At 46.0% G+C, this 19,028-nt stretch overlaps 1 protein-coding gene across 1 annotated transcript; it reads right to left on the bottom strand.

Annotated features, from left to right (window-relative positions):
- Positions 1-193: 193 nt before the first annotated feature.
- POGLUT1 (protein O-glucosyltransferase 1) lies at positions 194-16,886 on the bottom strand. Its single transcript, XM_075102784.1, has 11 exons — positions 16,731-16,886; positions 16,110-16,200; positions 12,310-12,453; positions 11,747-11,882; positions 9,115-9,236; positions 7,511-7,570; positions 6,391-6,490; positions 5,548-5,606; positions 3,282-3,449; positions 2,749-2,805; positions 194-2,132 (listed from the first exon to the last, which is right to left on the bottom strand). Exons 1-11 carry the CDS (start codon positions 16,816-16,818, stop codon positions 1,976-1,978), a joined length of 1,182 nt encoding a protein of 393 aa, XP_074958885.1. The 5' UTR covers positions 16,819-16,886; the 3' UTR covers positions 194-1,975.
- Positions 16,887-19,028: the final 2,142 nt, after the last annotated feature.

Raw genomic sequence — 19,028 nt, 5'->3', positions numbered from 1 at the left:
AAAAAGCCCCCGCTTCCCGGGAGCGATGAGGCAGAGGAAGCTTCCAGCCGCCGCCGACCGAGTCTGGCGGCAGAGACAGTTGCAGTGTTACTGCGAAAGAGAAAAAACCAGAAAGACACGCTCCGCTGTCTTTGGGGAAACAGCTGGGCCCTATCCAGCTCTTCCACTGCAGTTCTGATTAAGCAACAAGGCATCGAACAAAAACTTCATTTTATTCCAAAAGCACTTCATTAAAAATCGTTTAAAAATACTGTACATAGCTGTTTCAGTTTCTCAGAGCTTTGTCTCTCCATTGACTGCAACTACAAAACCAGAAAACCCCTTCCACTCTTGGCACAGTTCTTTTCGTCAGAAACCAGGCTACTTTAATACCTGACTTGTTTCCTTTGCAGGCTGGGATAACCCAGGCGCCGGTCGCGTAAGCAGTCTGCTGCCCCAGCAGCTGGCGCTTGACCAATAGGTCAGTTACACCCCCATACCGGGACTCAGCGGTGCTGCAAGGCCTCCTCGTAAGCGCATACACCTGTAGGTGCACTTAGGGTTATTGCTCCTCATAGTGTCGTCTTCTCTGATCCAAGCTGACCGCAGAGGAGAGCGTGAGCTACTACTATCATTCTCTCCCACCACCGTCCTGCCTCCTAACCCTTGAGGCCACTTTATCATCAAGGGTGCTCACCTGGGAGGTGGCAGCCCTCCCGAGATCCTGTGCTGCTGCCCATGCTCTTCTGAGTACCTGCCTGGATGCCAGAGATGCTGCTTCCTACCAGGCCTCTCAGCCCAGGGGCCAGAGGAGGGCATTCCAGAAATCGCACTCCCTCTGAGCTGAGCAGCCTGTAGTGGGCATAAATACAGTGAGGACAGGCAACCTCTGACTGAACTCAAATTAAGTAACGTGAGGAGTAGCTGCCACTGGGTGGCTGAAGGGATCCCCTCAGCCAGACTGAAGGAGACAGGAAAAGGAGCATAACAGCCATGGGAAAGAAAAATGAATACTGAAGTGAGCAGATGTGTTACCAGCCTAGGGAAAAAAAAAAAAACACAACCAAAAAAAAAAACCCAACCCAAAACAACCCTAGAAAGATTACAGAAGGGGGTCAGAGCAGAGAATCTGTGAGCATCTGGAAAAAAGAAGAGCTGATCTAACTCTGCACACACTTTCTCTGCGTTCTTACCGATGTCCACCAGCCACTGGGGAGAGCTTGGTAATAGGTGCTCAGCTCTGTGTGGCTGTGCGGGCACCCAGCTCACCCGTCAGAGGGTAAGCCGTCTTTATCTTGGTTGCCAACTGCTTGGCTGCCTGCTACTCAGGCTTAGCACTGCGGCATCATCATCACTGGCTGCTCCCCCGTGAGGTAGGTAGTTTTAAGTATGCGAGGATCATTCGTCCTTTCAGTGGCACATCACAGCCTGACCATCAACTTGTTTAAAAACCTGACATAAACGTCAGAAAACTAAGCTGTAAGCTATCTAGAAAGGTTACTCGAAATCCCAGTACCTGCTTCTGTCAGAGAACACCTAATATCCCAAGCGCTATCGCAAGGGTGAGAAAACATTGACTATCTGCAAAAAAAGGGGGACGTATCTCCCAGCTGCGCATAGCTGACAGTCTGCATGCCTTGCGCAGGAGTGCAGAGGGCTTGGTAAAATGTCCAATAAACAGAAAGGCTTCTCATTGGCTGAATAGGATTTAGGATCACTCTGAGACAGGTAGTAACTAAGCCCCAAATGCTAACAAACCTCTTCCCGCATAACCATCCTGTTAAATAGCCACAATCTAACATTCTACTTGATGATCTTATGGCAACAGTATAACCAGGTCCCACTGTGAGGGACCGATTTCAAAGTTTGCCTATTGCTGTTCCCTGTAGCTCTAGTGTAAAGGGTAAGAAGTCAGAACAAGAAAGAAGATACACTGATCTTCAGGTTTCCACAGAGATCAGTTTGAGCTGAAGAAAAAAAAAAACCAGAGAAGTCTCTACAGTTCTGTTTTCAGCCATTCAGATGTGATCTCGCTGTAGCTCTTCCTCCTTTTCACTTTGTAAGTCAAGGCTTGGGAATATTCAGACAGCAGATGCTCCCAGTAGCAAGAGACATCCTCCATCTGCAAGTGCTCTGTGATGAATTGGCGTCCCCTAGAGACACACAAGGCACAGTCAGAACCAATTTCCAGTTCCTACAAGAGTCTTTGGTTTTGTTCTGTACATATATCAACTTTCACTCTCCCATGTTTCAAATGAGAAACAACATGCACTGCTCTGTACCGTCTATTTTAATTTCACACTTTTCTTTCACACTCACAGCTCTGACAGTTGCAGTGCTTTTGTTGTCCTCAAGATGGTATTTGTTATCTGGGATAATAAATATCAGATACAGCCTGAGCAGCGCCGATGCACGCTGCTTCACAAGGCAGTCGCTGCCAGCCTGGATACAGAGCGCTTCTATGGCAGACGCAGTTCCCAGGGGTCAACTCACCTCATACTGAGACGAAAGCTCCTGACTTCCAACAGCTTTCAGTGGGGTTCCTGACATGGGTCACATCTGAACCAAAGACCTAAGCATATGATCTTGTTCTCCCGTTCCCCCTGCTTGTTATGAGTTCTCCAACCCTCCTGCTGTTACCGCAGAATACCAGTTATACTGCACCCTATTAACACAAGGCTGTCTTTGATAGGTAAACCCTTCAAAAGCTGCCTCAGAAAATGCTTTGGAAGAACACTGCCTGATAGCCAGAAAGGACACACCACTTACCTCTCTGAAATTTCTTGCGCTATGGCATCGTTTTCCTTTACAAATTGCAAGAGCTCCCTAAAATGGAGACAAAAAAAAAAAGGCTATGAAACAACTAGCTCAATGGAGAACGTTGTCCCTTAGCCAAACTTCAGAGCACAGAAGAAACCTGCCGTTCTCAGTTGTTCTGTACCCGTTCTGGACGGCATGCTGAAATCCGGGAGCTAACACATTTTTGGCCCAGTGATATGTTCCTCTTTTCCTTACCTGTGCTGCAGGGCCCACTTGCAAATATAAGTGCCTAGTGCCTGGTGACTTCAGTGAGGGTGACAGACCTCTGTACCCCAACGAAACTGCGCTCTCTGAGTAATATGAGCAAAGACTTCTTTGGGGCCAGTAATAAAGAGAAAAGAAGACGACCTCCAAGAGCCTCTCCCTGATGCCTAGGAGCAGAGGCACCTCTTCCTGTAACACAAACCAAACCGCTTTCCCGAACACAGCAGGATTTTCCTGTGGCATGCAATGCTCCACTAAGTGCACCTGGGGTCTCCCACCTGACGTTGGAGAGATCTGATCGGACTGGGATGTAGTGGACCCAAGGCTTCAGCTGGGGGTAGAAGAACTCCAACCACTCTTCTCCAACGTGAAAGACGAGCGAACCGCACAAGAAAAGGTGTTTCAACCGGAAACTGGCAGCCACTCCCCGAAAATTAAACAGATACCTTTAAAGAGAGAAGCACAGAGAGGGGCCTGATTACACCTGGCACTTTGTGAGGAAACGCACTAAGAAACTGGGCTCCAAGCAGCAGTTGGCCTTCCCTCACAGGAGCAGCTGGGGGGCTCCCTCACACTGAGCCAACAACCCATTGCTAAAACAAAGGGGAGACATTTATTTGAAGCTCCTCACGGGAGAGGTGAGCTTAAGTGAAGGATGTGCTAGGTGAGTTTCTGCTGCCAGCCAAAGCAGAGGGAGGAAAGCAAGGCATGCTGCTTTACCTCTGATAAAGACACCCACCTGCGACAAACCAGATGAGGCCTCATGGTCAACTGCCAATGAGGCATGGAAGGTCACAACATGGTGTTGATTCTCTGACTCTACACTTTAGAGACTCTGTACCACAAGGAGCTTTTTCCCAGTTCTCTGTTGTCTTGCAAGTGAGCTTTTCTGTTCATTGTTCTGCTTTGCCACATCTATCTCAGTTGGATTTTTGTTCTTCTTTTTTCTTCTGGGACCCTGCTTTAATCTGAATCTAATTGTTTCATATTAACTTGGGAATGCAACCCTAGGAGGTTAAACGGGCTAGCGCACAACAGATGGACTTTGCAGATAACAAAGAATCCACAATTTTGTTTTCAGTTTTTTCTGCCAAGTTATTAAAGTGGGCTTGACTGGGGGAGGAGGCGGGGGGGGCTGAGATTTCTCTTAGCAAACTGTATCTCACAGGGATGTTTGCTTGCTTGCTTTTTTAAACCCACAAATCTCCAATTATATTGAAAACTGTTTTTCCTGTGGGTAAAACCCCAAAGCACATACAACTAATCTTTGAAGTCAAACATTTTGGGGGAAGGGTGTTCTTCCTTTAATTAAGCTATTTTGGGCGAGATGGGGACTATATTTTATATATATATATATATATATATAGGGTGAGATGGGAATTATAGCTAAACTTAGTTGAGCACTAAGTGACAAGGAGTAAATCTGAAATTATTCTGCATTCTTTGTATTACTTAGGAGTCCAAGGCAGGGATAAGGAGCTTATTGTATCAGGAACTCAACAAATACATGTAAAGATGTAAGAAGAACAGCAGTCTGGAAGCAAGGAAATGGCCCTGTCTAATTCCAGACGCAGCTCCCACCATCCCTGTCCTCAGCTAAGCCATCGAGGGCTGCCCTCAGACAGCCTGCTATAGCACCTGCACTGAAGGAAGCAGTGAGAAGTTCATGTTGACCCTAGCAGACCCTGGGCTGTGACAAAAGTGCATGAGGATGTCTCAGCCTGTACTGTATGAGGGGCTTGGGAGGCATCAGGAGTTGGAAAGTCTACAAGTAACAGAAGGGAGAAATCTGGGCAGCAGTCTAGCTAAATATAAAATGAGACAAGTCAACAAATTTGCACAAAAACACAGATCCAGCCAAATGACTGAGTTCTTCTATCCGCAGATTCTAGCTGGTAGAATCATAAATAGGTAATTCTAAAGCAAAAGGACAACATCAGACATACAAGTGCATACACATCAAACCCACAAGAATATTACACCAAAACCCTCTCCCTAAAGTAGTTAAAAAATAAACACCTTTGTAAATCAGAACCACGTTCTGCCAAACAACATACAAAGTATGAATCAATACTATATTGCTCAATCATATTTCAGGTTCTCCCTTTTACTGTATACATCCAGTGGCAATGCTTGCTGCAGTATGCGTATGAAGACATGATTGTTTAGTTCCCCCTATGTCTTTGAGGACAGTAATGCAATCACTGTAGCACCGAAAAAATAATTTTGAACACACACCTTGGTACAGGTATATAAAAAAAAATTGATAGAAAGCCTTTTTTGATTAAAATTAGATTTCTAATCTATATGTCTATTAGCGATCTAAGACCTCTACTTGCCCCAAAGCACTTTGGGGCATCCTGACCTGATGGGGAAAGCTGACACTGAAGGTGGCCATGCTAAACTCCCAAACTTTCGATTGCCTTAAGTCTGTTAACAAGCTTTCTTGTCTGCATGGAGCTGGTTGCTGCAGTTAGATCTTAAACTAAAATTAATAAAAATAACTTACAGCCCTTGAACAGCTTTACTGATTGAAAGTCTTACTTGTATTTGCAGTGATCAACCAGTGGAACTTCCTTTGCAGGAGGCTTTCCTAAGGTGTCCTTAAAAATAAAGATAATTAAAAAAAAATCAGTAAGCTTTACATGGTGATTTCATATTTGTTTTCCTTCTCAGCTGGAAACAAAGCTGAAGTCTCAAAACCCTCCATTCCCACTTCTGAGAAAACCCTCTCTGGTGGGCTTTTTTAAGTATTATGAAGAATTCCCAGCCCTTCAGACAGAAAAAAAGTTCAGTAAATTACACACTGCCTGTAAGCAAACACCAGCACAAACCCATTAAATGATAATGCTTAGCTGGCAGCTACAGAATGGAAAACAGCTTGGGACAATGGGCTACGTGAAGCCAAGCGTAACGGGATTTGCCAAGACTGTCTGGAGAGAGCTGGACTGTAGACTAAGTATGGAACTAAAAAGTTATCAGCAACAGTTATCAGAGAGTTATCAACAAAAAGACCAAGAAATGGACATGACTGAAAAAGGTTTAAAAAGGCTGACAACAACATACAGGCAGCTTGGGGCTAGAAGGGGAAAAGTTGGCTAATTTTGTTGTGATGGAAGAGGAGGGGATTGGCACAGGTTCATTTTCTTACGTGTGCTGGTTTCCTTGAACAAAAGCGTAGATGGAAGAAAAGTGTTCAGCCTGCCAGGCTCCAGAGACCCCTTTCTTTCATACATCAGAGAGATGCAGCCATCAAGGGACGTACAAGCCTCCCCCACTCTAGAAGATCACCCACAACTCCAACAAGATGCATCTCAATCATCAAAGCCAACTTGCAACACCACCCTTTCTGGCCTTCGCATTCAAGAGACAGACACACCCACACACCTTCTCAGATTTCCAAGCCTGGTTTTTAGTGTACTCAGCATCAACAAGTTCTGGGTGTTCTCGGGACAGCAGAATGAGGGGGTCTCTCTCAGGGCTCGTTCTGCAAAAGAAATGCTAGCAGTAATTGCCAAGCCACATGACCCAATGGAGATAAACTACAGGACTCACGACACTGCCTCTTTATGAGGCTGGCTCCCTATGTGCCCCCAGAACATTACTAAGTGCCCACCATAAAGTGTATTCCTGTCCCCGGGCATACTAGCAGAAGAGAATGAGTTATGTGTACCAAAATCATTTGAGGCTACGCTTTTTTATTTCACATCCTAAATATTTAATAGTATTATTTAAGCAATTCCCAGGACAAGTCAGCAGAGATGATGCTTCCTTCAGGCCTTATCCTGATGGGTGCCAAAATATTTAACTCCCTTCTAAGTCAGAGAGAGAGCCAAGAGATGTTAAGCATCTTCAGCACTTGATCCCTCTGACACTGAAACACTACTGATAAGCAAGGCTATGACACCCCTGAGACTCACTCCTCAATCTCTTGAGCCTACCTAGTAAGATATCAAATCCAACCCTACTGGGGATGGAGGAGGAACAAAAAGGAGTAGGGGTTAACATTGTTTTCAAACTGTCACAGGGGAGAGGGCAAAAATCTACTCTCTCATCCCCCACCACTCAGGTAATTTAATGCAAGAATACCTGTTGATTCACTGTCGAGCACTTGCATAGCAAATGAAGTATTCACACTGGCAAGAAGAACACACATCAGTATCAAATCTTTAAATTTGTATCATGCACCTGCAGTTCCCTTCACAGAACAAAACAATCTGGTTCCTAGTGCGACAGTTTTACTCATTGAGAAATAATGTAGCAAATCCATCATGAATTCTGTTTCTGATATTAGACTTATTATAATAACCTAGTTGCAAATGGAAATCCTTATGGAGAATCACTAACAGTGAAATGCTGCTGGACAAAATGTCTCACTTTCCTTACTTTTAAAAAGTACACCCTGGGTTACATTTGTTTAGGTCTTGGAGACAGAGAAGTTTCTGTGTACAGGCAGCTGTCACTCTGTATTTTGGTAGAATGCCCTGCTATGGGAAAATATGCTCACCTGGATCCTCGGAAATATGCTTTAGAGATTTTTTTCATCCATGGCCATTTTTCTGCAGATCTGAAAATATTGTTTATACATGGCAATGAGTGACTTAATATAACCATGAAACAGCACTCTCATCAGTTTTCACAGCATGATCTCTTTTTGTTATTCTTCATTTTTGATGGAAATCACCTTCTTCATTATAGCAGAAAAAACTCTCAGCCAGGTCCACAGGTTTTCCTGTGAATATTGTGTTGAAGGCAACATGGCAGAAGCTACTTTTCAGAATGCTTTTCAGTCAAAACAATGAATTACACACAACCCCCTCACCAAATCTTTAAGGGTATTAAAATTTACCTAAACTTTGAATCCACTTTTTGCATTGTTGCTTTTTTTTTCTGTACTTCACTGAACATGGGTAGTGCAAAATGGCTAGTTTCTAACCGCTGTCATTTCCCATTAAAAACAAACCCCAAACAACGACAAACAAAAAAAACCTGCCTAGCATTTTGCATTTAACACACGGGGGTTCATTGTTTTCCCAAATAACTTCCGTTTTAAATCTGAATGAGTCCTTCAAAGCAGCTGTTCACATGTGTTATTTCTGCCAGTGCAGTCCCCTGCCTCCCTCTGAGGAACATTCTGTTGCACTCTCTTGTTTCACCTGGCTTGACATGTAGGTCCTGATCCCCAAACTGATCTGCACAGGTCAAGCTCTGCATCTGCTTGTAACAACCCAGTGACACAAGTGGGGTTCACTGGGAAAGAAAGGATAAGTAAATGCTTTGGACCTTCATTACATTAGGCTTCATCTATGATTAGTCCCACAGATCTGCAGATTTCGAAGAGGGAAACATTCAGCCCTGCATTCCGATGTTAAGTGATTGACACCAAGGTGGGTTTTTTGTTATGTTTCCATGTTCACCCCCACTGTTGAACACTTTGTTTGTGCCTCTCCAGGGGAAACATCCCCTTATTTTGCTAATAGTCAAAGATCCTGCCAAAAGTAAGACTCCCAGCCAGAAATGTCTTCTGTCACTCTCGAGCCCAGTAAGGACTCTTGATTCTTGGGAATGATTCCAGGTTTCTCTATTGTACAACAATACTCAAGTAAAAGCAGATCTAAAGAAGGCTTTCCTTTACCCTTCCAGAGGCTTATACAAACATCCTGGATCATCCCTGCAGTGAAAAAACCACAGCTCTTAGAGAAGTAGTTGGAAACAAAGGAAAATATTTCCATGTGTCAAGGGAGATTTCTGCAGGCAAAAGATAACTGCTGCTTTATTGACAAACCCTATCCCAGCAAAAATGATACTAATCTGGCCCTGACAGCATGAAGAATGTGTATACTTTGTCCCCTGCATTCCTTAATACGGCACTGGAAACAGAGAAGCTAATTATAACCCCTAGTTGCATCATCCAAGGTTTCCACAGTGAATCCTTATAGAGCAGTTAGGCTGTATGTAGTTAATGAGAGGCAGCAGAATAGATCACAGGCCAACAGACGCGTGGCCTTAGACGTCAATGTTGCCCTAATGCTGCCCAGTGCTAGATAGCTTTTACTGCGAGTTTGTCTCCCATTAAACCTCCCCTTCTGCATAACTATTTCCAAAACATACCTTCTGAGGTCCTCTCTCATGAGATCCCAGCGCCCTAAACCGGCTGGGTAAATTGGCCAAACAGCTGGTCCTCCTTCCCAAAACGTCCAGGCAGGATACATGATATCATTGTAGTCAGGTGTCTAGAAAAAGGAGAATAATGTAAGAATAAGAGTAATATCTGCTTCAGTTTACTGACCGAGCCCACCAATAACAAACATCCCTTGTGGGAGTTCAGTCTGCTTTCTCTGTTACTGTTGCATCAGCAGCCACGAGAGCTTTGTGGTCAGCACAGCGCTGCTGAGGTTTGTACAAAGACAACCCAATACTGACATGTTTCAGTGATTTCAAAAAGGCGATGCCTTGCTGCACAACAACGTGGGACTTTCATGTTGGAAAATAACAGAAGAGATCCACGATATAGCTGATCAGTAAACAGTAGAAGACCTGAGCTCCACTCACCTTTCTAAAGACTTGTACCTATGTGTAGCTACAAATGTTGTCTACTGATCATAAGTTAAGAGGCGTTATTATCTCCTCAAAGACAGAGGCACTTATAGACACCCAGACCTTTAGGTTTCCAACACTTCAGTTCATTCCAGCCTTCCTAGAAATCACTTAACAACTCCCTGTAACAAATACCCAGGTCATGTAAGAACTTCAGTTCCTCACTCCTATTTGGATGCTTCAATTCCCAAATTATCAGAGGGAAGACGAGCACCTGAGTAAGACTAAACACTTTCATGAAACCAGACTGTAGGCCACTTCCTTGCACTAGTAATAAACATCCTATAAAATTTATTCATCTATCACCTGGAGATACCAGAGAGAGAGTCTAAGGCCACCAAGGTAGTTAGGAGGTTGATGCACATGACATATAAACGGGCGCTGAGGAATGGGTTTGTTCATGTGCAGGAAGAGAAGGCTTGGGGGAATCTAAATGCTGTCTCCTGCTACCTAATGAGAGAGTTCAGAGAAGATGGAGGCAGGCTCTTTTCAGAAGTGCAGACAGAATCAGAGGCAACAGGCTTTGATTACAAGAAGGGAAAGTCCAATTAGGTATCGGCAAACATGTTTTCATTCTGAGGGAGGTCAAACACTTGCTGTGGAGATGCTGTCCTCTGGGATGCTCAGAACTGGGCAGGACACAGCCTGGAGAGCCCTGATCTAGTTGGTCCTGCTCTAAGCAAGGTGCTGAAGCATGCGACCTCCTGAGGTCCCTTCCAACTTAAATGAGTGTGTGCTTCTACGATCTGCTCTTTCTCAGTCTTGCTATAAACAGACATTGATAACAAACCATGACAGCTCCACCACAACCTCAGGGTGGGCCTTCTGATATGCAGAATAGGACAATCCTGCAATCCCTTATGCTTTTGGTTTTAGTACACATCCCAGAGCCTTCCTCATTCCAGCAGTGTCTAACACTGACTGGTTAAATATGAGTTGTGTCTAGTTCACTGGATTTCAGTTAAGGATAGGGCTGAGGTTACAACTCAGATACCAGACCATGGTGACCAGAGAACTTGCAGGGTCCTGCAAGGCACCCAGGGGCAGGACGATGAGTACGGCTGCAAAGATGGAACTCCTGCAACCTGCTCGGCATCAGTTTGGGTTCTGCTGGCTAGAGTTAAGCCTGTGCAATGGTCATGGGGTATGACAGCTAGCTTTAATACTACACCTGGCAACAAACGTGGTTCTTGCATGACAGTGCCTGCAATGCTGTACTGAAATTCTAGAGAGAGTTTTAGGATGGCTGTGGACTAGGCAATAGTTACGGACCATATTAGGGTTCAGATTGCATGAGCTGAAGACCTGGGTAAGATGCTACAAGTTAGCCAAAACAGAATAGGGCCTGAACTAGCAAAAGCAAACAGTTTATTGCTTCTTTTTGCATCTTACTCTCTGCTGGCCTTCAGCCAAGGACAGGATCATGACCAGGATTAGGTAAGTGAGGGTGCAGAGTTTGGGCATGTTGGGCATACACTAAGGCAAAGCAAGAGTAGCTGAAGCTTGAGGTGTATGGTATTTTTCTGGAAAGGATGAGACACTATGTCACCATCAGGTTTAACAATGGGAGAGGCAGGAAAGCATATGGGAGGGCTCTCCAGTCTGGGAACAGAGATGCAGAGAATGAATGCCTCTGTGTGTGCACCTCTGCGTTTGTGTGCGTGTTTGGAGGTGAAGGGATTCAAGGGGAAAAGGGTTCACAGGAGACAGTAATATTACAGAAAAGAAGGTAAGAAACACTTATCTGTGGTACCAAAAAAAGAGGACTAAAATATTCATATTAAATGAGATTAATTGTATGACAGCTGACCGATAATGAAAAACCCTTAACAACGCTGATAAACTACAGCTACAATTTTAACAGAGGCATTGTAGTAACTGACAGCTATGCTGGCACATATCCCATCCAGCTGTGCATCATTCCGCTGTGGCAGAGGTACATTTTTTGACCTGGAAGAGAAGCTAATGAGGAGAAACACTGTTCTGTTGAATACATCTGCAAGTCTGTCTGCCAGAAAACTGGAAGCAAAAGCAAAGACAAAGAGCAAGCAATTTTGATGCACAGAAAACCTGTGTGGGGAACCGTCCTCAAAAATATGTTCCCATGCACTTTTCAGAAATGCTCAGCTTTTAAAGGTGTGCGCACCTTACTGAAGGAGAAGACTGGGATAATGGGTTTCATCCACTTGGGGACCTGGGGGTAGTCTCGCACATTGATCACCATTTCCATGTCAGGGAGGCGGTTGATGATCCCCAGAAGGAAGTGCTCAACTCCACTGCATCTGTGGAGAAATGACATACAGCAAAGAACTATAAGGAGACAGCACAATCCTGCAGTCTCTCTTTGTGAAGGAGCAGAAGAGATGGTGAGCCTCAGCCATACCATGATGCATGCCGCGAACTGCCTATAGCAGCCTCTTAACCTGAGTACAGTACAGACACCAGTGAAGTAACCCATCCTGCTAAATCTTGCCTTGTCTGCAGCTCTGAATCCCACAACCAACCAACCCACCCTTTGTACACTGAAGTGCAACAATGACACTTGCCTCTTGCTACATTTAAGCTTCATACATAATTTTCTAGGCTTCTGCTCTGATAAGGAATTCAGACCTTTGAAATACCACTGTACTCAACGACTTTCAACCTGGCAGAGCTGAAAGTACTCCTGTGTCCCAGCTAGGAAGATGAGATCATCTGCACAGCTCTTACCTTGCAGGGAACAAGCAGTCCTGCTCACGGAACAATTTGTTCTTAATGATTTGGTAGTGTGTCCCCAGCTTCCGGCTCACCACATCTGATATCATGTCCTTGGAAATGCCACCTCGAAAAGGAGCCAGGTCCTGCTTCCAGACACTGAAACAAAACAATCAGCCATTACTGTGTACAATAGGGAGAATACTGTACATTAAATTGCTGCAGTATACAAAACAGACTTCTAGCTAAAACAAGCTCCATGTAGCTTCCAGGAGCTCTGCTACATGTGGCATCACGGAGAATTTAAGTCACTTGGAAGAGCTGTTATGCAGAGACTCACAGGTCCAAGCAGACTCTTTGAATACCTGTGTGTTGTTTGCCCAAACAGAAAGCCCAGTACAGGACTCTGAGGCTAAATCAACATCGACAACTCCAGTTACTTTCCCAGAAAGCACCTTACATCCCTGGCAGGTTATGGGTAAAAGCCTTCAGTTCACTTAACCTTTGGGTTGCAAAGCTCGTGCTCTGGCCTTCCATGAATGATGATCCACAACAGGACCAAACTCCTCACACAATGTGATGCTACTTAGACATAAAAAAAAGAAGGTAAGAGTCTAGTTCCAAGGAGCAGCAGCACCAAATAATGCTCTGTGTGGTGAAAACCAGCCCAGGAGGAGAGGCCTATGCAGCATGTGTGCTGTGACATCTGCACATCACCAGTGAGCTCCAGGAATGCAGTATGAAAACATAAACCTAACGTATGTAAGAAGACACAGGAGGAGGATGCTGTTTATATAAATTTAGTCTAAAAGGACCCCAGATTGAACTCCTTGGAGCAGTTATCGAACCCTGCCAGATTTTAACAGCCGCGGAGACATCCTCCCCACTTTTTGGTAGACACTGCATCAATGCTTTGGTTTAATATAAGACTGTAGGGGTGATCCCACTGTGAGAGTAGTCAAATGGTGGCAGAGGTTGCCCAGAGATGTGGTGGAATCTCTATCCCGAGATATTCAAAACCCGACTGGATACAGTCTGGGCAACCCTGTATGAGCAGACGTATTTGACCTCATGATCTCAAGAGGTCCCCTCCAACCTCCAGAATTCTTCTATTTCATCATCAGGTAGAAAACGGTAAGACTACATAAGAATTGCCGTTGACCACAAGATAAGCAGTCTGGCAGGGACGCAAACATAATAAGCTTGAGAACAGGAAGAAAGTTGAAGTTTTGTGGCACATCCATGTAATTGTAACCTAAGTGACAAATGCAAGGTAGCAACAAATGGGTAGGACCTTAATTCATTGGCCACCGAGTCACAGAAGACTAGACACAAGTAAAATCTGTTATATGGGGAAAAGTACTGGCTTTCAGCATTCTGCTGCATATTTATATACTTCCAAATCAGCTATCAAGATGAACCGAGTTTCTCCTAGCATATATGCTGTATTACCTTCCTGGATTCATTTGTAACTCCTCAACAACCCTGAAATAAACCACTGCTTTAGTGAAAACTAGGTTTCAAGACCCACAGCAACCATAACTTCATGTTACTATTGCCTATCATGTTCTGAAAGCAGGTTTGGAGGTTGTAACCACTCGGGAACGTGTTCTTCCCAAAGGTGGTCAGGAGATGGTGGAGCGTATGTTTAAAGATTAGGAGATGTCTAGGCTTTATCTGAATTGGAACTGAGGAAAAAGACTGGAAGGCTAAACTAGAAGAGACTTTTCCCCATTCATATTTCAAGAACAATGAAGATCAAAAACTCCAAACAGAGTGTACAAAGAGTTGCCCAACACGACTCATCTGATATTAAAAGCCCATATAGCACTCTTCTCACCCCCAAAATGAGTGAACACATCTGGTATTTCTTTAAAGAGGAGGCTTAAAGTTGGGCATCTGTGTTTCTCCATTTGGAATCCAAATCCTATGGACAAAAGAATATTTTGAGTCTTCCCTCTATTCCCTCTTCCCCTTTAAATATAAATTGCTTAAAGATATCAGAAAAACCCCGTCTCACAGTCCCTACCTACATAACAGTGATGACCTACACACCTGTAATATTCTCCATGCTGAAGTCATGCTCTACCAGTGGGAGCAGATGGGAAGTTGGGTTTGGCTATGTCTACACTTGTACTGCCTACAATGGTCTTGCATCCACATATAAGTCTCTAGGTCACTGCACTATATCACTGTAGGAAGATTATGCACAGTGCTGGCATTTTGCATAACACTCCATAGTTATAAAAAATCAAACAGGACTTGGGTCTTCCTGAATGAGCTCCTCTTGGATCACACTTTGGTCACGTGAAAATCAGGTAGTTAAATATCCACTGCCACTCCAGTTCTCACAAGCAGTGAGCTAAACTACCTAGAAAGAGTACTCCGCCAATTCTCTCCTCTTCCACGGGAAGCCCTGTCCAAGCACAGGGAGTGAGCAAAGCACAAGAAGCTACCACACCAAATGGATCTCTGTTCTCTAACAACCTTTCTTAATTGAGACTATTTTAAAACATTTTGCACATACTTGGTTTCTTCTACATTTAAAAGCCCATGAGAAAGAGTTGTTAGCAACATTGCGCCGAGAGAGAAGGCAGAAGTGGATTGTTAACACAGAAATATCACAACTGCATATGGGTTTATAGTGTAATCACATTTGAGGTCATAGAATCATAGAATGTCCTCAGTTGGAAGGGACCCACAAGGATCATCAAGTCCAACTCCTGTCCCTGCACAGGACAGCCCCAAATTCATACCATGTGCCTGAGGGCACTGTCCACGTGCTTCTTGAATAGCATCAGGCTTGGTGCCATGACTGCCTCCCTGGGGAGCCTGTTCCAGTGGTCCACCACCCTCTGGGTGAAGAACCTTTTCCTAATATCCAACCTAACCCTCCCCTGGCCCATCTTCCTGCCATTCCCTTGGGTCCTATCATTGGTCACCAGAGAGGAGAGACCAGCACCTGCCCCTCCTCCTCCCCTTGTGAGGATGCTGTAGACCATGATGAGGTCCGCCCTCAGTCTCCTCCAGGCTGAACAAACCAAGTGACTTCAGCTGCTCCTCATATGGTTTCCCCTCTAAACCCTTCACCAACTTCATGGCCCTCCTCTGGACACTCTCTAGTAGCTTTGTATCCTTCATGTACTGTGGCGCCCAAAACTGCATACAGTACTCGAGGTGAAGCCGCACCAGCGCAGAGTCAAGCGGGACAATCCCCTCCCTCAGCTGGCTGCGATGCAGGGCTTGACGCACCCCAGGACACAGTTGGCCCTCTTGGCTGCCAGGGCACAACTGTTGGCTCACGTTCAACTTGCCATCGACCAGACCCCACAGGTCCCTCTCTCGGGGGTGCACACAACTGTGCACCTATGTTTGTGTGTGTAGAGGAACAGAATTTCCTGGGATTTGTTGCAGAAAGGTATTTAGAAATTGGCGGGTATTTATTAACATCTCAGCATTTAGTGTTGATGTTTCTCTGTTGTACTGCCGATAATGTTTCTGAATACACAACTCACCGATAGCTGTTTAACTACCTGTTGTTAATAACAGTGTTTGTTGTTCAGCGACAGAGGACAACAAGGAGAGCGGTCAGTTTGCAGGTGGACACACCTCCTACTGGAACTATGAAGGCCAACCTGCTTCACACAGTGCCATTAATAACCCCCCTCTTGCAAGCACCGTGACTTATGACAGCTGCAGATGTGACACTTTAGAGCCCAAATATTCTTTAGCTAATTCCCATCCATCAGCACTGGAAAAAGTATTCCCTCTCATGGCCAGAGCCCTGTGCAGCCAAAAGGAAACCAGTTTCTCACCTTTGGTGACAGCTGCAATTCTCCTTTACACAGGGCTCATAGACTTCCACAGCTTTCTTAATTTGGTCAATTATTGCTTTCCATTTGACATCTAAAATACACAGGAAGGAAAAGTAAAGGAATCAATACCACAGCAACTAGTGGGAGCTGAACAGGATTGCAATAGCAATGCACCACGGCCCCACAACACACGCCGGTACTGCCCCAGTCCACGCAGCTCAACTAGTGCGAGCCTAGAGCAAGGAAAGAAGAGCCGCACGGCCAAGAGGAGCCCAGCTGCGACCACGGCGGGACCACCCAGATGAGGGGGGCCGGCGATGGGGCAGCGGGTCGGGCACCCTATGAATGGCCCCGGGGCTGAAGGGGAAGCGGGCAGAAGCCTCCGCTTCTCCTTGAAAGTCTCTCAAGCTCCTCCCGGCTTCCCTCTCAGCCGAGGGGCCTTCACAGGGTGGGGGGGCAGCTGCCCGACCGGAGGAGGAGGCGAGAGTCCCCCGGCATCCTCACAGCAGGGGCGGGCTCCCGCCCGTGCCACCGACCCTCGCCATCGGCCGCGAAGCCGCGACCCGTTCCGTGTCCCCCACGCCCCCCCAGCAACTCCCTCATACCCGGGCGACCGCTCACCTGCCGGTCCCCCCGCCGCGGCGGGCTCCAGCCGCCAGAGTACGGCTACCGCCGCCAGAGCCCACAGGGCCAGCGCCGCCCGCCCCATACCGCCACCACCGCGAGCACGGCCCTGCGCATGCGCCGGCACCGCCGGCGGGCGCGGGCAGCGGGTGTGATGCCCCAACCAAAGATGGCGGCCGCCGCCGCCAGCCCCGCACAAAGATGGCGGCGCGAACAACGGGCCTTATGCCGCGGCGCTTGGTGGGAGCCGTAGTTCCCGCGGCGGCTCAGCGGCGGCGCTGTCCCGCCCCGCTCGGGGGCTGCCTGTGAGGACCGCGGGGCCGCGTCCTCACCGCAGGCGGCTTTTGTAGTTTAGGGAAATAAAAGCACTGGCGGGGAGGGGGGCGCTACAGGAGATGGGGCCTGTGCTGCAAAAATATCCACTGCCCAGAGCAGATCTGAGCGTGCATCTGTAATAGTTCCTCCAAATCAGCTCCTCGCTCTGCTTGTGTGTGACTTGGGACTCACACAAGCCCTATGCAGGTCTTGCGTACCTGCTGGCCCTCGATCCCTTTGGGCTTTTGGGGGTAGGGGGGAACTTCCCCGGACACCTGAAGTCATCAAGCAGTTTATCCAACCTGTAAGAGGCTCCTTCTCCTGGCCCAACCTCTTGCAGTTGCCAAGGCCTGAATCAATCTAATCATTGATGATTAAGACGTAAATCTCATCATTACAGTATAAAGGTTTAGACTGATTTGTAGAAACTTCTCTGCAGCTTCAGGGGTGTGGACTGCAAGAAAGAAGAGAAACAGCAGGATTGAGAATTGGTGGTTGAGTGCCATCAACGTAATGCACAGGACCTTCTCTTTGCAAAATGGTTTCTAAAAATACAGTCTTCAAAACTACCCTCCTCTTAGTGTTTAAGTCAGCCTTGAGGAGACAGGCTCATTAACCCAGTGCTGGATATAATAACCATGCTGATAAGCAGGCAAATTAATGGAGGTAAGAAAGCATGGGGATAAGCAGACATTGTCCTAACATTAATCCAGACCAGTCAATCAATGTTTGTTCTCTAGGTTGAATGTGGGAAGGCCTGTCCCCTCTTCGTGGGGTCTATGTACTCATGTGTGAACACTAAATCTTCATCTTTCCTAGCCCGCATCCAGCTTGGTGGTTTCAATTCAAGGAGGAGGTGCTGTGGCTGCTCATAAATAAGAAGGAGCCACATTTACATCAAACTTCTACAGACAGCATGGAGGCTGAGTGATTAGGCCCAAAAGCCACCAACTCAACTTGTCAGAAAAGCCTCTTTTGTGTGAAAGTGAATTGGTCCTGTAGATACCTGTAAGTTTGGATGGAGAAACAGTTACCAGAAAACAGACCAAAGAAGAAAAGCATGTGCTGAGAAAGAGTGTGAAGGTTTCCCAAGGAGTGATAAATTCTAGAGTCCTGCTGGAACTGCAAGAGCTGATAAACTCCAGGCACCGAGTGTCTGCTCAATCTGTGCAAGGCCACAAGTGAATGCTGGTATCAACCGGGGGTTATGTGACTGTAGGGCAGGGGCTGCTGTATGCAGGCAAAGACTGCAGGATTATGCGTACATCCATCAAAATAAATGACTTTGAGGGACTTTGTGAACACCTACTTGGAAGCTGCTAGTGTGTCAGCACAACTTTCTACTGAGTATACAGCTGGGGTTGTCCTCTAACTGGGTAATTGGGTGATTGTGTGAGTGAACTATGAGGGAATAAGTGAATGTTGTGCATATTATCTGCTATTAGTAGTAACAGCTTCCTAGAGTGAAAACCTTGAGTACTTCTGGCTGTCTCATCCTGAACTCCTGTTGCACAGCCAAGGAATTTTTAAGCAAATCAGGGGAATTAATCCCTTCTTTCCATCTTCTCCCAGAGTCCCTCTCTCTTCCTTTTGATTTCTGCATAGGGTCTGCTTTTTTTCTTTTCCTCTGCAGTCTCTCTCACAGCTGCAGTAGTCATAGATCCAAAACTGGAGGCTGGTCTGAAGACTCCCCCAAAAGTGTGAACCTTAAGTAAGGTAAAAGCAAAAATTGCCAATACTCATATATCTATATTTGCCCCCACTGGCCTCACTTAGTCTTAGCCATCTCTATGTGGCTAATTCACCCATTATTTCTAGCAGTTTTCTGTCTTCCCTCTCGGGTTCCAGACCAGATTTTCCTGCTTCTTTCCTGGCTGACAGAACAGAGACATGAGCGCACTGTTCCAACACCATTTCTGGTTGTTTCTCACAGCTCCTCAGTAGTCTCCTACACAGCCGGCAGAGCTGTAGTAGTTTGCT

Source organism: Phalacrocorax aristotelis, chromosome 1, assembly GCF_949628215.1.
Source record: "Phalacrocorax aristotelis chromosome 1, bGulAri2.1, whole genome shotgun sequence".
Taxonomy (NCBI): Eukaryota; Metazoa; Chordata; class Aves; order Suliformes; family Phalacrocoracidae; genus Phalacrocorax; species Phalacrocorax aristotelis.
Note: the sequence above shows the minus strand (reverse complement) of the source record. Positions and strands in the feature narration are given on the sequence as shown.